The sequence below is a fragment of the Pleurodeles waltl genome, chromosome 1_2 (genome assembly GCF_031143425.1).
Source record: "Pleurodeles waltl isolate 20211129_DDA chromosome 1_2, aPleWal1.hap1.20221129, whole genome shotgun sequence".
In the NCBI taxonomy this organism is placed as follows: domain Eukaryota; kingdom Metazoa; phylum Chordata; class Amphibia; order Caudata; family Salamandridae; genus Pleurodeles; species Pleurodeles waltl.
The window spans coordinates 335,914,290-335,932,556 of record NC_090437.1 but is presented as its reverse complement, the minus strand read 5'-3'; the positions used below and the strand labels follow the sequence as shown (position 1 = coordinate 335,932,556).

Sequence of the window (18,267 nt, the reverse complement as noted above, 5' to 3'; positions counted from 1 at the left end):
AAGCACAGAGAAATGCTCACTTTCAGGAAATGGCATTTCTATAATGGTAATAGAAAATCCACCTACACCAGTAAGCAGCATTTCTCACTACCAATACAACCATACCAAACATGCCTACACTACCCCTCAAAGATCACACAATACTCCCTAGACAGACGGCATGGTATTTCCAGTGCAATCCTATGAGCCAGGCAGCACTCACAGCAGGAGAAACCAAATAGGCTGTCACTACTAGGACAGGCCACACAACCAGACCCATGTCCTGCCTTTCACATACACAGCACCCTGCCCATGGGGCTAGCTAGGGCCTACCTTTGGGGTGACTTACATGTAGTAAAAGGGGAGTTCCAGACCTGGCAAGTAAATTTAGATGCCAGGTCCCTGTGGCAGAAACTGTGCATGCAGGCCCTACACTAGCATGCCTGAGACAGGTTTAAAAGGCTACTTCTGCGGGTGGCGCAAGCAGCGCTGCAGGCCCACTAGACGCCAATCATACCAACTTTAGAAAGGAGAGCACCTGCACCTTAGCAATGATCAGCAGTGATAAAGTGCTCAGAGTCCTAGAGCCAACACTCAAAGGTCAGAAAAAATAGGAGGAAGGCAAAGTGTTTTGGGATGACCCTGCAAAAGGGCTAGGTCCAATAGCCTGCCAGGAAAATGCACCTCAAAAGCTATTTATTTGGGCCACTGGAATAAGTTTGTTGAATGGTGCAAGGCTGAAAGTTTGGTCTTTGCCGATCATTGCATTCTGACAGTCTATGGTTTGCATTCTCTCCTAACCAGCAGGTTTTGTCATTGGGTAATGCAATAGGGTATTTTGCTGCACTATATGCCATCATGTATCGCTAGTGACTTTTCACATGGGACAGTCAATTGTGTTTTCCATGTTTCTTTGCTCATACCCACCCAGAGAATAGACTACACAGACTGCATTACAAGTGTCTGGTATCCTATTTCATTGACTACACACCAGGACAGAGTGGGCAATCAAGTGTTTGTGGACTTTCCTGGAGTAAATAAGGGTAAGATGAAACTCGAGCATATGATTCCATATTGGATTACACTTTACATAAAGATCTCCTCCACCTTGACCGAGAAAGACCCATCAGCTGTCAATGGTGCCCACACAACGAGTCTTATAGATGTTTCTACTGTTGTCACCAAAGGCATCCAGGTGGCTGGTATTTTCCAGGCAGCCACCTGGTCCTCCTTACATGCTTCTGCCATGGCTACGTAGCCTTCTTTCTTTGGTTACTCAGCCCTACTTAATATCACCTCCCAGGCTGTTGTGTTTACCGAAAATATTGTGGCCACAACTAGTTGATTTCCTAACCCCCAAAATGGGGGCTGTGCTCTTTTCTGGGGTAAGGAAAATTGAATGGTGGCTCTCACTCTCCCAGCTCAGTTACACTTGTATGGATAGGAATGTTAGGAGCCAGACTAACCTGTCTGAGATCTCTCATCTGCAGGCGAGTATCTGAAACTTTGCAATGATTACACAAACAAGTATTGCTGTTTCATAATGAAAAGCTATTTGTTATGCAAGTATTCTTCTACAGTTCGTTTGAGTAAGGACTACCATAACTACCAATAAATTAATGAATAAAATAGTTAAAAACGTTGAATGTTAAGTATACATCAATTATATTTCATCACACATTTAGTCTAAACCATACATACATTTCTGAAAGCTGATTACATCTATTCTACTTCCGTAGGTATATGGTGAGTCAGCCCACCCACATACCTGTATACAGTCCGGGCCTAAATTTGGATCTTTGTCCATAAGCATAACTCTAGCAATCGGTTCATTTGTCTTGACCTGCACCAGTCGCAGTTATCTATTACTGCTATTACCTTTGTCCGTGGTGATAAAGATCTTTGCCTGCTCTGCACCTCTACTTATAAGAGTTAAAGAATGACCTTGTTCTTGCTTGGGAACCACACAGAAGCTACTGCTTCTTGCATGTAGCTGGTACTTCTGATACATATATTAGGTCATTTTACATCCATAAAGTAGCTCCCCAAATAGCACATACTACTAAGTGCTCTAGCCTGTTATTGTAAGCAACTGAAAGATTTGTTGCTGTCAAGCACATTTAATGTGTAAGTGCTTTGTTTAGCAAGCTGAAGCTAGCAAAGAAAGAACTGTCTTTTAGGCCCTCTTGTGCACAAAATGGTTTTACTGTAACATAAAACTCTACCTGTGTTATAAGTAAAATTATCAAAAACAAATAGTCATATCCAACACACCAGGAGAGTATTTTGGGACTCCTTCACTAAGTGTAGAATCTATGGAAAGTGTTCATCAGAAGAAAAAGATACTCATCTTCCAGATCAATATTTTTGTTGAATACGGTATCTTCCCAACAACTCCCCACTACCTTCCCTACTCCTCTCTTAGTTAGTATGTTATGAATAAGATCTCAGGGTATGCATTTTGTTTGCTGCTATCATTTATCCTCTCACGGTTCCTCTCCGCACACATTGATGGGGCATGAATAAAGTATTAGTGACTGACACCAACACATCAGTCTTCACCTTATATTTCCTGGTGTTATCATATCCTGGGCTGGTGAAGTTATGGATGAAGGTGCTTGGTGCATAGTTACTGCAGAGGAACATGGTGTCTGGATCCAGTATTGCTCCTATATTCGTCAGATGAGGAATCTGTTGGAACTCATAGTTTCCATCAGAAATATTATTACCATTGGTAAGTACATTTTTCTTTGGTCCTTATCACTAATATAAGGTGAACCAAGAATGATGCAAGTCGATTGAAGAGTTAAGTGCAGAATGTCTTTTGTTTGAAATGTGTGTGAATCTTTGACAGCAAAGCCCTCATTTTCACAATAACCTAATTGCATTTTCAGTTCATAAAAACAAAGTACAAGAAATGAGGCCATGGAATGTCTCACCCCCATGGCTCAGTTTATATAAAATTGTTCTACAGAACTTCATATGCTATAAGGCATCATAGCACTGCATGCACTTTGAAAAGGTACATGTGTGGCAATACCTAAAGGAATGGGGAAATAAAAGCAATGAGACCAAAGACGACTTTTTTGTCTTGCAACACAGGGAAAGAACACTGTAGTCTGAAACTGGTTCACTAAAGCAAGGTGTTAATTTGAATTTGTTTTTGTGACATTCATTTTTCTATGAAACTGTTGTGGTTTACCATTGAAGGAGAGAGACCTTCTGCTGAATAGTAGACAACTGGAGTACAGCAGTCAAACAGGTAAATTAACCTAACACTTAGGACAATCCACAGATTAAACATGAAATGAACTGAGTGACGGGTGAGTGAGTTGGTGAATGATTAGAAGTATGAAATGTAGTCTCACCCATACCTTATCTTTGTGAATACTGTTCAGAAGCCACAGCAATTCAACAGCAGTGCGCCTGAGGCTTGATGAAATAATAACTTGATTACATTTACATTTTCCCATCAGGTCGTTTTGCTCAGCCCATGGCCTAGCAGCAATCGCAGTGGTGCTTTTTTGTGGATGAAAGTCAGGAATGTGGTGCAGGGCACAACACAGTTCCGGCAGGCACTAAAGAAAAAAATACACAATGCTGGGATTTCTTCTGTGTCGGGTAATAACATTAATTTTAAAAATCACCTGAGAATGTTCTTACGTGTGCTTTGCAGTTTGATTGATAAAGGTTTCCTCCTCGAACTCCTGCAAACATTTCTTTAAACAGGTAATTAAAATGCAGCTTTTTCTAGTCACCTTCTCTCTCAAGTCATCACTTAACACCAATTCAGTTCATAAGTCCTCTGAGCACGAAAGCTCATTGGTTGATTCTGGCTGTCCTAAGAGTTTCTTTACACTAGTAGGCACCAATTTACCCATTGCACTGGCAGTGAAAAAGAAGCTTTTCTGTAGTTTAATTTACATGGGAGACTGAGAAAGAGAGGCAGTGTATGCTTTACACTTATGTGGAAAGGACAAAGCGGAAGGTTAATACTCTTATGCCAGTAAAGAATTAGTGTATTATTTTGTTTCTGCCAAGGTACCACTGGCTTGGTGTGGGCTGCAGCAGCATATGTGGTTACTGCATGCATTGCTGCAGTCGTAACTATGTATGGAACCTTGTGTGCAATCTGTGTTGTAGGTGACCAGCCTGGTCTTTGGTCGATGTAGTTAATAGCTTGTCAGCCTCTGGTGGAACATATGATTTATTCCACGTAATGGCAAAGTAGAATAAATCCTTTTCCAAATATAAGCCACAGTAAATAATTTCTGCATTGCTTCAGTTCCTATTTTTATGGGGATTAACAGAGAAAGATGGACTTTCCCATTTTAGGAAAGGCCAGCTAAAGTTAAACCATTGTGACCGTTAATAGATAAACCGCTCCAGTAATCTTATTCCACCTCATACATTGCGAGTCAGCATGGATAGTGGTGACACTTCTTCCTTTCTCAATTTAGTTACCACATTATATCTTCTTGAAGATCTCTCATCTCATAAATGGAAGTGTAAGAGTAATTTGAAGCTTTATCACCATCACAAATTAAAACAAACTCGTTCAAGGTTCTTGCATTTAGACTATTTTGTTTAAACAAACTAACAAAATCAATGTATACTATTAAGTGAGAATGGTTTATGAAACGCCACACTTGCAGAGAGTTACACTAGATGGCGTGAGCATTCAGATGGTGCAAAGGATATGAAAAGGAAAGAGTCAGAATGACTAAATGCTTTTAGATGAAGGGTCCCTCCGGCTGTGGGCTACTTCAAATTGTAGAATTCTGTAATGATTTACCCAGGTGCAATCATATGCCTTGCGAAGTGACTGTTTTTGTGCCAAGCACCATGAGATCTTACCTATAAGTAGTTTTGTTTTTCTGCTGCTTTTGTAAAGCACAGATATTTTTAGAGTATCCTCCTGTTGGGCAGTTCCTGTGTTACTTTCCTGCACTCAGTCAGAGGCAATCTTGTTCTTGCCTCATTCTTAGCCACGTGAAAAAGATTATTTTCTGCTGTGTAGATTGACCTTCGTTTCACGTGACCATTCATAGGTTTTGTAAACAATCAACCCTGAAACGTCAAAATAACAATCCTCATTAGTGGTCATCAGTATATTCTGCCTCAATATAATTTACTATCCGTTATCGAGTGCAAACTAGCTATAGCTAGTCAACCAATCTTTCCACTTTTAAAAGTTGTTAGGCTTACTATTCCACACACATACAAAATACCTGGCTCCTGACTGCATAAGCCACAGTGGTCCAAGGCTCACAACGTAGAGCAGGAACTTAAGCCTTGCCTCTTCGGTTTCGTGGTGCTAGCATCTGGGTTTGGTTGCAGGTCCTACTTTGATGTCCTAATGCTGTGTTTCACAAGAAATATTTTGGATCTAGCCACCATTTGGAATGAGTATGCAAACAATGCAAGCATTAAACGTCTTGGTGTTTTATTAGCACTTCACACCAGCATTTGAAGATTTGGAAGCTGTCAAAATGTTGTCTGAAAAGGAAAGTGAGACAATATTGTAAAACCTCCTAGGTTCGTAATCCTGATTGGTGTGCGAAACATGTCACTTGTTAAATGTTACTTTTTCAGTGTGTGCACTGTGAGGTCTAGGGACCATGTAACAGCAGATCTGTGGGACTCACTATCCACTTATAAAACTGTTGAACTCCTTTCCCTGTATCCTCTCCCAACCCTGAGTGGATTTGACTGATTTGTTATGGTCTAACTGCTGCACGAAATGGAAAAGAGGCACTGTAGGTATACTGTTGTGGCACTGTACATTTGAAGATGCAAAACAAAAATATTTTTAGCATATTTACTGTTACATTGTATACTATTTTATGGAATTAAAATATTAAAATTGCAAATGAAAAAGTTTTGTGCATGTAGAATGTATGCACAGGAAATAGCACACTTGTTTTATTGTTCAATAACTAGTGCAATGTTAAATTGTTTGTTAATGGTGAAGAGGCCAGACTATTAAATGGTGAAATAAGCCAAGCCTGCATTTCTCAATTTTTTTCATTCTGTTTTATTTAGCTTCGCAGAATGCTGCTCATAAAAGTGATGTGGACGCGGTGAGCCATGGTAGTGTGGATAGTTCTAATGATGCTAACAGTGGGGAGCACACTCTCTTCAGCAGGGACCTAATCCAACTTGATAATCAATCTAACACAGGTACTAAGTCCTCTAGGGTGTCTGCTAATAATCAGGTTCACAAGCTCCCTCTTCCTCTAATCTTTCTTACTTTAACTTTTTGTCTTGTGTATTTTGTACTACTGTGCAAAGTGTAAATTGTAATTCTGAGCATGCTTTGAACCCTAAAAGCGTACACGTCAGTTTCACTGTGTAGAATGTCTTGTGGGGTACCATCTGCTGAGGAACCGGGATCCTTGTGGAGGCAGAGAAAAGAAGGATTTCTCCATCAAGCCACTTGGCTTTGGACCATTAAAGGGCAATGGGAGGTGGTTACTTGCAAAACCTTGTGAATCCAGTACATAACGGGGATCAGGATCAAGGGACAATCTGAATAAACAAGCAGGTTTTGCTGCGTGATAATCCTGAAGCTTCTTTTCTGAGTTTAATTTCACAGATCTTAGCATTTTATGCACCTCAAGGTTTTGGCCAATCCAACCTCTTGAAGTGAGTCATAATACAGAGCAACACCTAGCTTACTATAAGAGTGGAAACCGTATTAAATCTAGTATATTTTGTATTCTGGCATTTGAAATAAACATACGAAAGAAGCTGATCAATCCCTCTAGAAAATAGTCTGTCGGTGTTCCTGTCGACTCTAGCAATATATAGATTGTTTCGTCTATAGGGCCCTGGCTTCTAGCCACCTTAATTAGTTCTTAGTCTTATTTGCCCCCTAATGGTTAGATCTGGGTTCATAATGGACTTTTAACTTATCATGGTTTCCTCCATTCATGAAGAGGCCTTTATGGTCCATTAGGACCATAATAATGATCTATCATCTGTTACCATTTCCTCTCAGGTCTAAGGTGGCGTAGCTGCAATCCTAACTTTTGAATATGCTAATAATGCTTATTTAGATCAATTGTTTATTTAACTATTTATTTAATTAAAATCTAATCTACAACTTACAGCTGTTTCAAAATACTGCAGCCCATGCACTGGTTAGTCTTTGAAACAAGTATGCCCAGTTTAAAGAGATCGCACTGATTCTTGGTACAAAGGCGAATCAAATTCAAGGCTTTTTGTCCAGTTTTTTGCTCGCCAACAGATTTTCGTATTACCAACTGGTAAGATAGCCCCACTCAGGTTCTGAATATTTACTGAACCCACCAAGGCTTTAGAAATCCAGAGTTCATATGCGCATTGTATGTCCAGGCTCCTAACTATGGTTTTTTTTTTGCTTTTGTTTTCTGTACTTCACATTGTATACTTTAATGTGTTTTTCTACTTTGCACATATGCTTAGCAGCAGATATTATGAATGAGTTAAGAATGAAGATATATACTTAATGCATGCTGAAGTGGAGGTAGATTGTATTATTTATGAGTGGTAGATGACACTGTTTGCTGGCTGTAGCTTGGAAGGATGTTACATTGTAGAACCCTCTCTATTCAACCTATCTGCTGAAAAACATAATATTTAGGATTTCATAATGTGTTTTGTTAAACTTGTGTTTAATTATTATTTCTTGACAGTATAGTTCCTTCTACCTTAATCTCTTAATTTAAGGGAGGAGTTTTCTGCCCAGTCCTTCTAGTAGGCTTTCTGTCCTCTTGAGGTGTGCAGATTGGAGCAAATCACTCAGCCTGCCTTCCATAAGGGTGGAAGGGCAAATGATTTATCCCAGGAGGTGTTGGGCAGTCCAATATGATTGGCCAGTCTTACCCCACTGCATTTTTTTAAAAGTTCCCAGGTGCTAGTAGGCTTTCTGTCATCTCAGGGTGGGCATATTGGGCCATATGCTGTCTGTCGACGGGGTGAAACCAATACCAACATTGTTTGGTGGTTCTCTCTGCCACAGAACAGGAAGGTTGGGGGTAAACTCCCACAATATGCTCATCACCTAAGGAGGATCCAGAAAGACTGTGTGTGCCGCTGAGGTTGTATGGGTGCACCAAATGCCAATTCAAGCATACTCCCAGCCCTTTCTTAAAACAACCAAAATGTCTGTGGTATATAGTGGTGCTAACTACCTCACCTTGGGTGAACAGATTTTGGGTGGGAAGAGGGTGGGGGGTTAAATGACTCCATTCTCCCTCCCAGGTTTGGAAAGTCCATGGGGTTGAGAACTTACTCATATGGTAGTGCCTTCTATCTACTGCTCTGGGCCAGTCCACCAAGTTATATTTATCTGTTTCATCATGTGGTCCTTGTTAGGGTTGGGGGGGCAGTTGGTGTGTTTTTTTTACGTAGGGAAGCCTCATCGAGGTCCTATCATGAGAGCAATGGCTCACTCTTCCTATCAGGGAGTCCTTGTCAGGCATGTGTTTCATTACACCCATGATTCTTTGTATTGTCATCGCTCAGGGTGACCTATATTCAGTAAAGTTTTCCATCTCCATTAAAAGTGGGTCCTGTATCTCTAGCATTGCTTGCCCTCCCTTCTGATTTATCAATGCCCTTTATCTTGTGTATTCCGCACTTACCTATCTTTTTGATTGTTCTCAGCCATATTTTCTTTTCTGGTGCCGGTGCAGATTTCCTGAGCATTGCTAAGCAACACTTTTTTCATAGTAGGGCCAGGACCGAAAATTGGCACTAGTATTGTGCCTTCATTGCGCTAGTCATTAGGCCTAATAAGCAAACACCTAGATGCCCATTTTAAAGTCCTGTTTGCCAGCGTTGTGAATGTGTCTGTTGCTGACTTAATATTAGGCAGCTCCAAAATGTATGAAAAAAAGTTAGCATCGGGGTGCTTGCACTTTGGGTATCCATTTGAAATATTAGTGTTCATCTAATGTAATCGTCTTGGTCAGTTACGTCTGATGAAAGATGCTACATTAGATAAGTTTGAATCTAGTGTTGCGAGACAAATTTGTGACCTCCTCATTTAACCCGTTCTCCTTCTGTCTGTTCAGTCCTTAAGTCATGTTCCTACCTAGGTCTGAGATTCTGCAGTACGTCCTCATAAAAATGTGTCTGTATATTGTGTTCCAGTCTGTGCATCAGTATCATTTCAGCACATTGTTTTTGTCATGTTCATTTGTGCAGCAGTGCCCGGTTCACTTAACTACATGCACCACCCACAAATGTACCAGGGATTGGCATTGGCGAATCCTAAACCTCTCTCTAACCTCTTGGAATATTGCAAAACCTTTGATACAAAATGGTCTCCTGTGTGGCCTAGTTCTGCTGTGACCCACCCAGTTCTGTCTATCTAATGTGCTAACTTCCGAAATTTTGGTAGACATCACAAGAGTTCTGGGGCGTATGTTGTCTGCTTTAGTCCTCTTGAGACAGTGCTTGCATCAGTATCTTGTGGTCCGTATCAGTAGTGGGAATGAAGTAGTCTCCACTGAGCCCCAGAGTTTTTTTATTTATTTTTTATTTTATTTTTTAACTAATTTAACATTTTCCTTTGAGTAACATATTATCAGAACTGTGATTGTGTCTCCGGTACAGTATACAGTTACATTATAGAGTGCATATTCGTCCGTCATGTGTTTTACCAACTACTCAAATTAAACTAATTCCACAACTGAGTTTCTTGCTTTTGTTTCCCAGCATATACACATGCTCACTTCACCCACTTAATATATATCTGTACACCTTATCTATTATTCTCCCACTCTGTACTCCCCAGTATTATCCAAAGTCCTGATTTGTGGCTAGTACTGCAGTGTATGCTATTTACGTGTTGCCTGAATTGCTCACGATTGGGGTCCCAGGTGCACCTACTGGCCCATCGTGTGGTGCTTCAAATGAGTGCAAAGACTAAACCACGCTTGCAATCTTAAGCCACTTGTAGGCTTTTTACAGACTCCCTTCTGCTGTTCTGTCTGCAAGGCAGCTCCCTCTGCTACAGCCCAACTCTCTGCTGCACAGTGTTGAGGGCCTTCCGTCGATCTCCAAAGTAGCGATTTGTTCCTGTGAACCACTGCGAGGGTCAACTCCAGGAGTCTGTTTCCCACCTTTTTTTCCAGCCTACGTGGATACAGTCCCGGCAAGCATATTTCTATAGTTAATAAATCAAGTCTCTTAAGTGTGCGCTCCATGTCTTCCACCACCATCGCTCAGAAACACCCTCAAGTTAGACAACTCCACACCATGTGCTCAAAATCTGCATCCAATAAAGAGCAGCAGGAGCATCGCAAAGTATTGATCTGCTTCATGACGTTTACTCCGTGTGCGTTAAGGTATGTTGTATGAAGACAAATGGTTATATATTTAGTGTTCCTGAAGACTTAGTGTACTTGCTCCAGGGTCTGTTCCTATTCCTTACCCCTTAATTCCCTGTTCAACAAGCTTTCCCACTGGTCATGTGGTGTACGTTCAGCAAGTGTCGTTAAGAAAAACATTTTGTAAATGAACAAAACTAGTTTATGCTCATCTCCAAAGGTGAGCATGGTCTGAAGTAGCTCATGTGTACACAGCTTCGAGGTGGTCTGCCACCACAGCTGAAGCAGTGTCTGCTTCAATGCAGCATATGTCCGGAATTGTACCTTTCAGGCCTTCCTGTTCCCCTAAGGCATTCATAGTACGGAGTATCCCCTCATTATAACAATCTCCTACAGTTTCGATCATCGCTCTCTCGTATTCCTGCAATCTCGCTACTGTGAAGAATTCCCCTCCAGTGGTGGGTAGTCCTATCAGGGGGAGGGTAGTGTGTAAAGCATGTGTTATTGGGTCTTGATCGCTGCTCTGCCCCCATTATCGCAATCTCGCTTCCATGAAGAATTCTCCTCTGGTGGTGGGTAGCTCTACCAGGTGGCAGGGGGAGGGGGCACATAAAGCATGTGCTATTGTCTTTTTTAAAGCCACTTTCCAGCGGAAACACACTAAGGTAGCAGGGAGGGCTGCCTCGTGAATTTCAGTTTCACACCAAATTACAGCTCAATTAAGGCCTCACAATGTCACTGTTCCCTTACTGATCCTATTTCATCTACATAATGACTAGGCTGCCAGCAGGCTACCAATGAAGCTGGCTGCTAAAAAAAAAAAATCTCAAAGTCTAGGACCCCCAAACCTTCCAATGGACATTGGGTGTTGCCACGTATTTAGAGAGGCTGTGTGTCTGCCACCATTGCAAATCATTTCCTGCAACAAGGTATTCAGTTCCCTGAACCAAATCTGTGGAATTCAAACCTGTAGGTCCATGAAGTATTACAGTACCCACTGTACCATCCCCATTTTTGACAATAGTTATTGCATGATCAGCAGTTTCGAGGAACGCCAAAAACTCACATTACCGTCAGGCCCTGGAGACACCGCCTAAATTTCCCTATGATATCTGATAGAGTGATGTATTTGAACTCCCAGATACTGTGGAGCCCTGGGCTCAAACCTGCACAGCCGCTTGTAGAATGTTCTGCATGTGGGGGACAGCGGGAAGGCACAAGTCTTCTTCTAATTTTTGCAGAGGCTGGATATCTGCCCTGGGTCTTTCAGGATCTCAACACTACAGGACATCCCTGCCCCTGCATCCCTAAGATACAAGAGCATACCAGCCTCATATAGCGAAATGGCATGTGATGCGTCTGCTAGCGGGATCCCTCCTGCCGCTCCTGCCTCCTTGGCCATGCTAACACATGGCTCCACCACTCGGGCAAAGCTCATCAGGGATAGTGGGCAACCTTGGGTTGTGGCCCAAGATATTCCAAAAGCCTCAGAAATACCCCCATCTTATACAGACTATAGCTCTGGCTCCTAAGCACAACAAAGTGACCCATCTATCCCATCCCTGCCCCAAATTCATGCGTCTCATGTTGAGGCACTCCCAGTATATGGTATAGAATGCCTTACGTATATCGATGGACATTCTGTAGTGCTCCCTCCCTCATTCCTAAAGTGGATGATGTAGATACTTTATTCCTCTGGCCTTATTAGCCACTCTAATAACCGCTCTCCTTACTGCCCTCAGCATAGCTAGTGTTCAAGTAGTTCCAGTAGGCCAGTGTCCTCAGTCGGTCCTGGACTGTTGCATGCTTTTCCCTCAAAATGATCAGTTGGGAGTTTACTTTCTAAAGCACGAATATTATCCTCCAGTCTCCAAAGGACTGCCCTGTGCAGGCCCCCTCACCATCACTGTAAATGCTTCCCATTCCACATTAATGTGCTGGGTTGTACATTGATTGAACTGAAAGCACTCTGTTATTGCGACCCCCAAAAGCTTCTAAAGATTGGCTCGTCTAGATGTGAGGGTTGGAACTGACATATGGTAATAGCAGCCCTCTGAGGAGCCCGTACAATCCTCCTGAGAAGTGAGTTGTCATCTGACACTGGACGGACTAAAAATAGTGTATTTTAACCTTTTTATTAAACCCCAAAGTGCACATCAATCTGTTCAACCGAATGTGCTAATCATTCACTGGGGAGTAGAAGGAATATTCTCGGCTATTGCAGTTTCTCAGCCTCCAAGTGTCTGTCAGTTCCCGCCTTCCTGCCGAGTCTGAGAGTTCCAGTGACATTTTTACCACGGTATGCTTCAACCAACAGGGGAATTGACTTGTCATGCCCCACATTTTCCATGCAGTTGCATTCCCCCCACAGGCCACAGAATGCCTCGCCTCAGAAGACAGTGTTGTGGTCAAAGAATTGAGGAACTTTTTCTGACTCATTCAGAGCATATACTCTTTTCAGGAGCATACTAACGCCATTGAGCTGGGCCCATATGAGTCCATATCTACACTCTTCTTCAGAGCGCACTGTAATTGGTTCCATAGGGACGCCTGGTCTAACCCAAACCAGTGTTCCCCCTAGAATGTGAGTAACAACCAGTAGCATAAACCTCACCCCTCCAATGCCTACATAAGCTGCTCAGCTCCCCTGCTACTAAATATGTGTGCTGGAGAAATGCAATAACCACTCCTCGACGCTTTAGGAAAGTCAGTATTTTGTGTTAAGTTACCCATGGCACCCATACCCCTCCCATTCCACTTGACGATTATATATTTAAATAGGCCCATCAGCTATACAATGCGCCTGTGGAGCTAGCAAAAGTGGTCCTTTTGCCACGCTGCTTAATATCTGTTGCAGAATTCAACGTTTCCAATTGCCCAGCCTGTATTTTAAGACATTGATGGATTGAGGATTTGCCTAGTTTGGACAGGAAAAAGAAGTAGAGTATACCTATTGATACTGAAGCTGGTTTGATGAAAGGAGGCCTGGGACTACCAGATTTGGAGCTTCACTTTCTTGCTGCGCAATTACAGCATGCAGCAAACTGGTGCTCTGAGGATCCAAATTTGGAAACCAGGCTGATGAAGATGATTCTCCTGGATGATTTTAGTGTGTGTTCACAGCATGCATCATCCAGTAACCAACCTTTACCATGTACTCCGACCAAAGCTGCCCCTACCACTCTACATTCTGGTTCCCGACCTAGTGCCAGCCCCATCCTACCCCTCAATACCAGGCAAAACGGCCAGCCCAAATGTTCCCACCAAGGACACCCCACCCACCACCTCCCCAAATCTTCTGATGTTTCCAAGGGTAACCCTATGCCCTATAAAGCGGTTCCTCCATCTTCGCACACAAGTCCACTGCTCTATGCCAGGCTGGCATCTTTGAGGGTCAAGGATGAGTCTGAAATTGCGTTATGTCCTTTTTGGCCAAAAGTGTGGCCAGTCCAATTAGTATCCGTTCTGCCCTAGAGTTTCCAGTATGCCTAGGAAAGCCACCTAATGAGTCAGTTCTAGGGGGATTTCAGTCACCTTGTATGACTCCTGCCCCACCGCTTGCCAGTACTTGATGATATGAGGAAAAGTCCAAACCATGTGGTAAAATTCCACGTTCAGTTCCCCATATTGGAAGCAGCTGGAATTCCGGAGCTTCCCAGTCCTGCACAGCCAGAGCAGCATGTAGTATGTGGTGTGGAGGTAGTTATTCTGTATCAGTCAGAGTTGTGCCCAAGGTCCGCTCTGCAATTCGGGTGTCTTTCCATTCTGCCTCCTCCAAGGGTCCCACCAGGTTTCCCGTGTACTCTTAACTGCAGAAAACTTGTAAGTGGTGTTTTGTATCAGTGTTTTTTTATATATATATATATTCACTTCCAGCTCATGCCGCAGTTGGAGGTACTTATCAAATTGTGTGTTAGCCAGCAAGAATTGATCCTGCCGCTTTTAGATTGATCTAATGGCCGATTGTTGTATCGAAGACAAAGGAACCAGGTCGTTTTTTATATTTTATTTCCCAAATGTAAATACGTCCGTCTTGTTCCGTTTCCAACTTCCAATGCCCGCGTTCACCCCCAACATTCCACTCCCTCCTTCCCACGTAATTACATTCTCCTTCTGTGTTCTTTAAAGAGACCACAGAATGAACAGAATATAACACATTTTCCCCCTTAACAAAATAACAACTATAATAAAAGTCAAACCAGAAACTAATAATGATAAAACTGATACTAAGACTAAAGCGAAATAGCTTAGATATTTATACATAATCAACCAACCGAGAAGATCTTTGTCTGAGGCGGCCATCATACTTCACTCTTGATGCAATAGAATCAACTTCTACCCCATTATCCATACCACTCCTTTCAATGCTCACATTTCTTCCCCAAACTCTATTACGCACAGAACCATCGGTTTCAACAATACCTCCTTCTTCATCCACCACATCGCTGACATCACCCTCAAGCACATCCACACAAATAGGTTCAACTGACTTCTCACTCACTACGGACCATGAACCAGTAAAACCAGATTCCTCATCTAGTGCAGGAGGACACTTTGCCAGTCTGTTAACATTCCAAACTTTTCCATCCTGTGTAACCACCTTCTTATTAAAGACCTTAACCACCTTCATCGCTTCACTAAACTTAGGCATGTCTTTTCTTATAAATCCTGGCCTCCTTACCCTGACCCAATCACCCACACGCAATATAGGTTCCCTTACCTTCCACTTCTTATCATATGACTCCTTGCTTTTTTCCTGCTTCCCTCTCACGTAATTTTTAATATTCTCAACATCCAACACACCATCACTATTGCTACTTATCTTTTTGAACCACCAAGGACAAAGCTTAGACACAGGATCTCTACCCCTCAATAACCGGAATGGGCTAACACCTGTGGTACTATGCGGAGTAATACGGTAATACCACAATTTTTCTCTTATTTTATCCTTCCAAGCTTCCCCGAAACTCCGTGCCCATCCAATACAATCCTTAAGTACACGATTAAACCTTTCCACTTGACCATTCTCTTGCGGTTCATATAAAGAGGTAGTCACATGTTTGATGTTGCAGTACTTAAGGAACCTTTGCATTTCTTTCGAAACCAACTGAACTCCATTATGAGTCACTAGTGTCTCAGGATAGCCTTCCTTTGCAAATATCTCCTTAAGGAATTCAACAACCACACTCGAGGTCACGTGAGGTACCAACTTTACTTCAGGCCACTTGGAATGGTAATCAACAAGCACCAAAGCAAATTTTGCTTCATGAGGTAAAAAAGAGAATGGACCAGAAATGTCTAACCCTAGCTTTTGCCATGGAGAATCTGGCCATGGTACAGGACGCAAAGGCGCAGGAACAGTCCTCAGCATCCTATCAGCATTAATACATACACAACACTCCCTAACCATCCTTTCTGCCATCTTATCCATGCCAGGCCACCAAAAAGAGGTACGTATCAATTTTTTCATGGACGACATTCCTGGGTGACCAAAATGGGCCAAACTTAAAATCACAGATTGCATGCCTACAGGTGGAATACATTTCCCCTTCTTAAACAGGAGTTCATTCTCGATTTCCAACTCCTCTTTTATCTTAAAGAAAGGAGCCACTTCTTCTAATATTCTTTCCTTCCTGGGCCAACCCACTCTCTCAAAAGATTTTACTTGTTGTAGTACAGAGTCCTCTTGATCTTTTACAAACCATTCCTTCTCCTCCAAAGATTTAAACTCATCAGCTACAAATTCAGTCACCACAGAAACAATATCCAAATCCCTGGATTCACCCCTATCAATCTTATCAGTAGGCTCTTGGGGTCGACACGACAAACAATCTGCTACTGAATTGCTTTTACCTGGCACATATTCAACATCAAAAGAATACTCCTGCAATCTCGATACTAACCTTGCAATACGAGCAGTTGCATTCCAACCACCACCCGGGGATAGAATGCCCACCAGCGGCTTGTGAGCAGTGCGAAGTACAAACCGTGAACCCCACAAGTAGTTACGAAAATGTTCAATAGCCCAAACACATGCAAGTAACTCCTTCTCAATAACAGCATATCTCCTTTCAGCATCATTTAAGGTGCGAGAAGCAAATGCAACATTCCATTCATCCTTTCCAATCCTTTGTGACAATACACCCCCAATACCATACATACTGACATCTACTGTCACCAAACACCGAGCTTTGATATTGAAAGGTCTGAGGGAAGGTGCACACGCAATTTCTTTTTTTATAGACTCAAACGCACGTTCCTGTTTATCCAACCACACAAACTCTACATTTTTTCGAGTTAACTCTCTTAACGGTTCCATTTTAGTCGCAAAATTCACAATAAACTTGCTATAATACTCACATAACCCAGCAAAGGACAAAAGTTTATCACAATTGTTTGGCCTAGGAGCATCTACAATAGCTTTAACTAGCGAACTTTTGGGCACTACCCCGTTGCCCGAAATGGTGTGCCCCAAATACTCTACGGATTCTGCAACAAAACGACATTTCTTAAATTTCAGAGTTAGTCCGTTCCTGTTGAATACTTCGCACACTCTTTCAAGATGCTTTCTGTGATCCTGTTCACTTTTTGAATATATTAATACATCATCCTGGAAACACTTAACAAACTTGTCCATATCTTTGAACATCATGAACATTGCCCTCTGGAACACAGATGCTGCCGAAGCTAATCCGAACGGCATACGTTTAAATTGGTACAGACCTTGCGGAGTGATAAATGCCGTGAGATGACGAGAATCCTCTGTGAGTTCAATTTAGTGGTAAGCTGACCTCAAATCCAATGTAGAGAATATATTAGCCCCTTCAAGCATGCTAACAACTTCATTAATATTTGGTAGAGGGTGGCAATTAATTATAATATTAGCATTCAGGGCTCTCAGGTCAACACACAGTCTCAACGATTTGTCTGGTTTACGAGCCAAAACAATGGGAGAAACCCATTCAGACGACTCCACCTCCTCAATAACACCATCTTTCACCAATTCATCCAAACTATTACTCAACTCCTCACGTATACCAATAGGAACATTTCTCAATTTCTGCTCAACAGGTTTAGCATACTGTTTAAGCTTAATTCTATGGCTGTAGTTTGGCAGTTTCCCCAGTTTCTCAGAAAATACTTTGGGAAATTTTGATGTAATCCAATTGGACTTTTCCCCAACACTCACCAGCATAACAGGCTCAATCGCCCTGGGGTTCAGAATTATGCCTAACTCAGCTTGATCCCTCCATCCCAGGACATTGAACCCCTTCTCTGCAACATACACTTTAATTACAGCAGTACGTTCTTTAAACCACACAGAATTCTCCAGATATCCAAGAATATTGATTGCAGTACCATCAAATCCTTCCGCAACTATGTCTGAAGAGGATAAACTAGATAAATCCCACTGCGACTTAAATTTTTCCAGAAAATAATCACATGTAATAATCGTCCAAGGAGAACCAGAATCTGCCATGAGTTCCAATTCTCGCCCTTCAATCACAATAGTACATTTAGGCTGTTTCACAACATTTCTAGTTTTGTCAAGAAAATTATTTTTTACAGAAAGAACTACGCCATTTTCGCTCTCATCCTGTACATACGAGATCTTTCTTTTATCGTTACTACCAACACATTTAACGTCCTTGCACACCCTGGCAAAGTGTCCAGACCTTCCACATTTGTTGCATTCCTTACCAATCGCAGGGCAATGTGTGGAATTTGCAATATGACTCAAACTCCCACACCTATAGCATGATATTCTATCTGTTCTTTTACTCCTATCCTCCCTTTTGTTCCCTGTATTACACTTCAACGTGGATCTACTATAGTTACTACTATTCCCAACAGCCCCTATGGCATCACAATTAGATGATTTGTTTTTTTCAGCATTTTGTACAGTCTTCATCCATTTTTCCGATTGCTCCAGTGCTTTGGCCGTATTTATTACTTGTTGTAATTT

At 42.0% G+C, this 18,267-nt stretch overlaps 1 protein-coding gene across 2 annotated transcripts in view; it reads left to right on the top strand.

Moving 5' to 3' along the window:
* Positions 1 to 18,267, top strand: part of DENND4C (DENN domain containing 4C) — a 1,359,979-nt gene that overhangs the window by 799,651 nt on the left and 542,061 nt on the right. For both annotated transcript variants that reach the window (XM_069239287.1, XM_069239298.1), the window contains exons 19-20: positions 3,456 to 3,600; positions 6,025 to 6,162. In XM_069239287.1, coding sequence (XP_069095388.1) covers positions 3,456 to 3,600; positions 6,025 to 6,162 — 283 coding nt within the window. The remainder of the gene's footprint in view (positions 1 to 3,455; positions 3,601 to 6,024; positions 6,163 to 18,267) is intronic.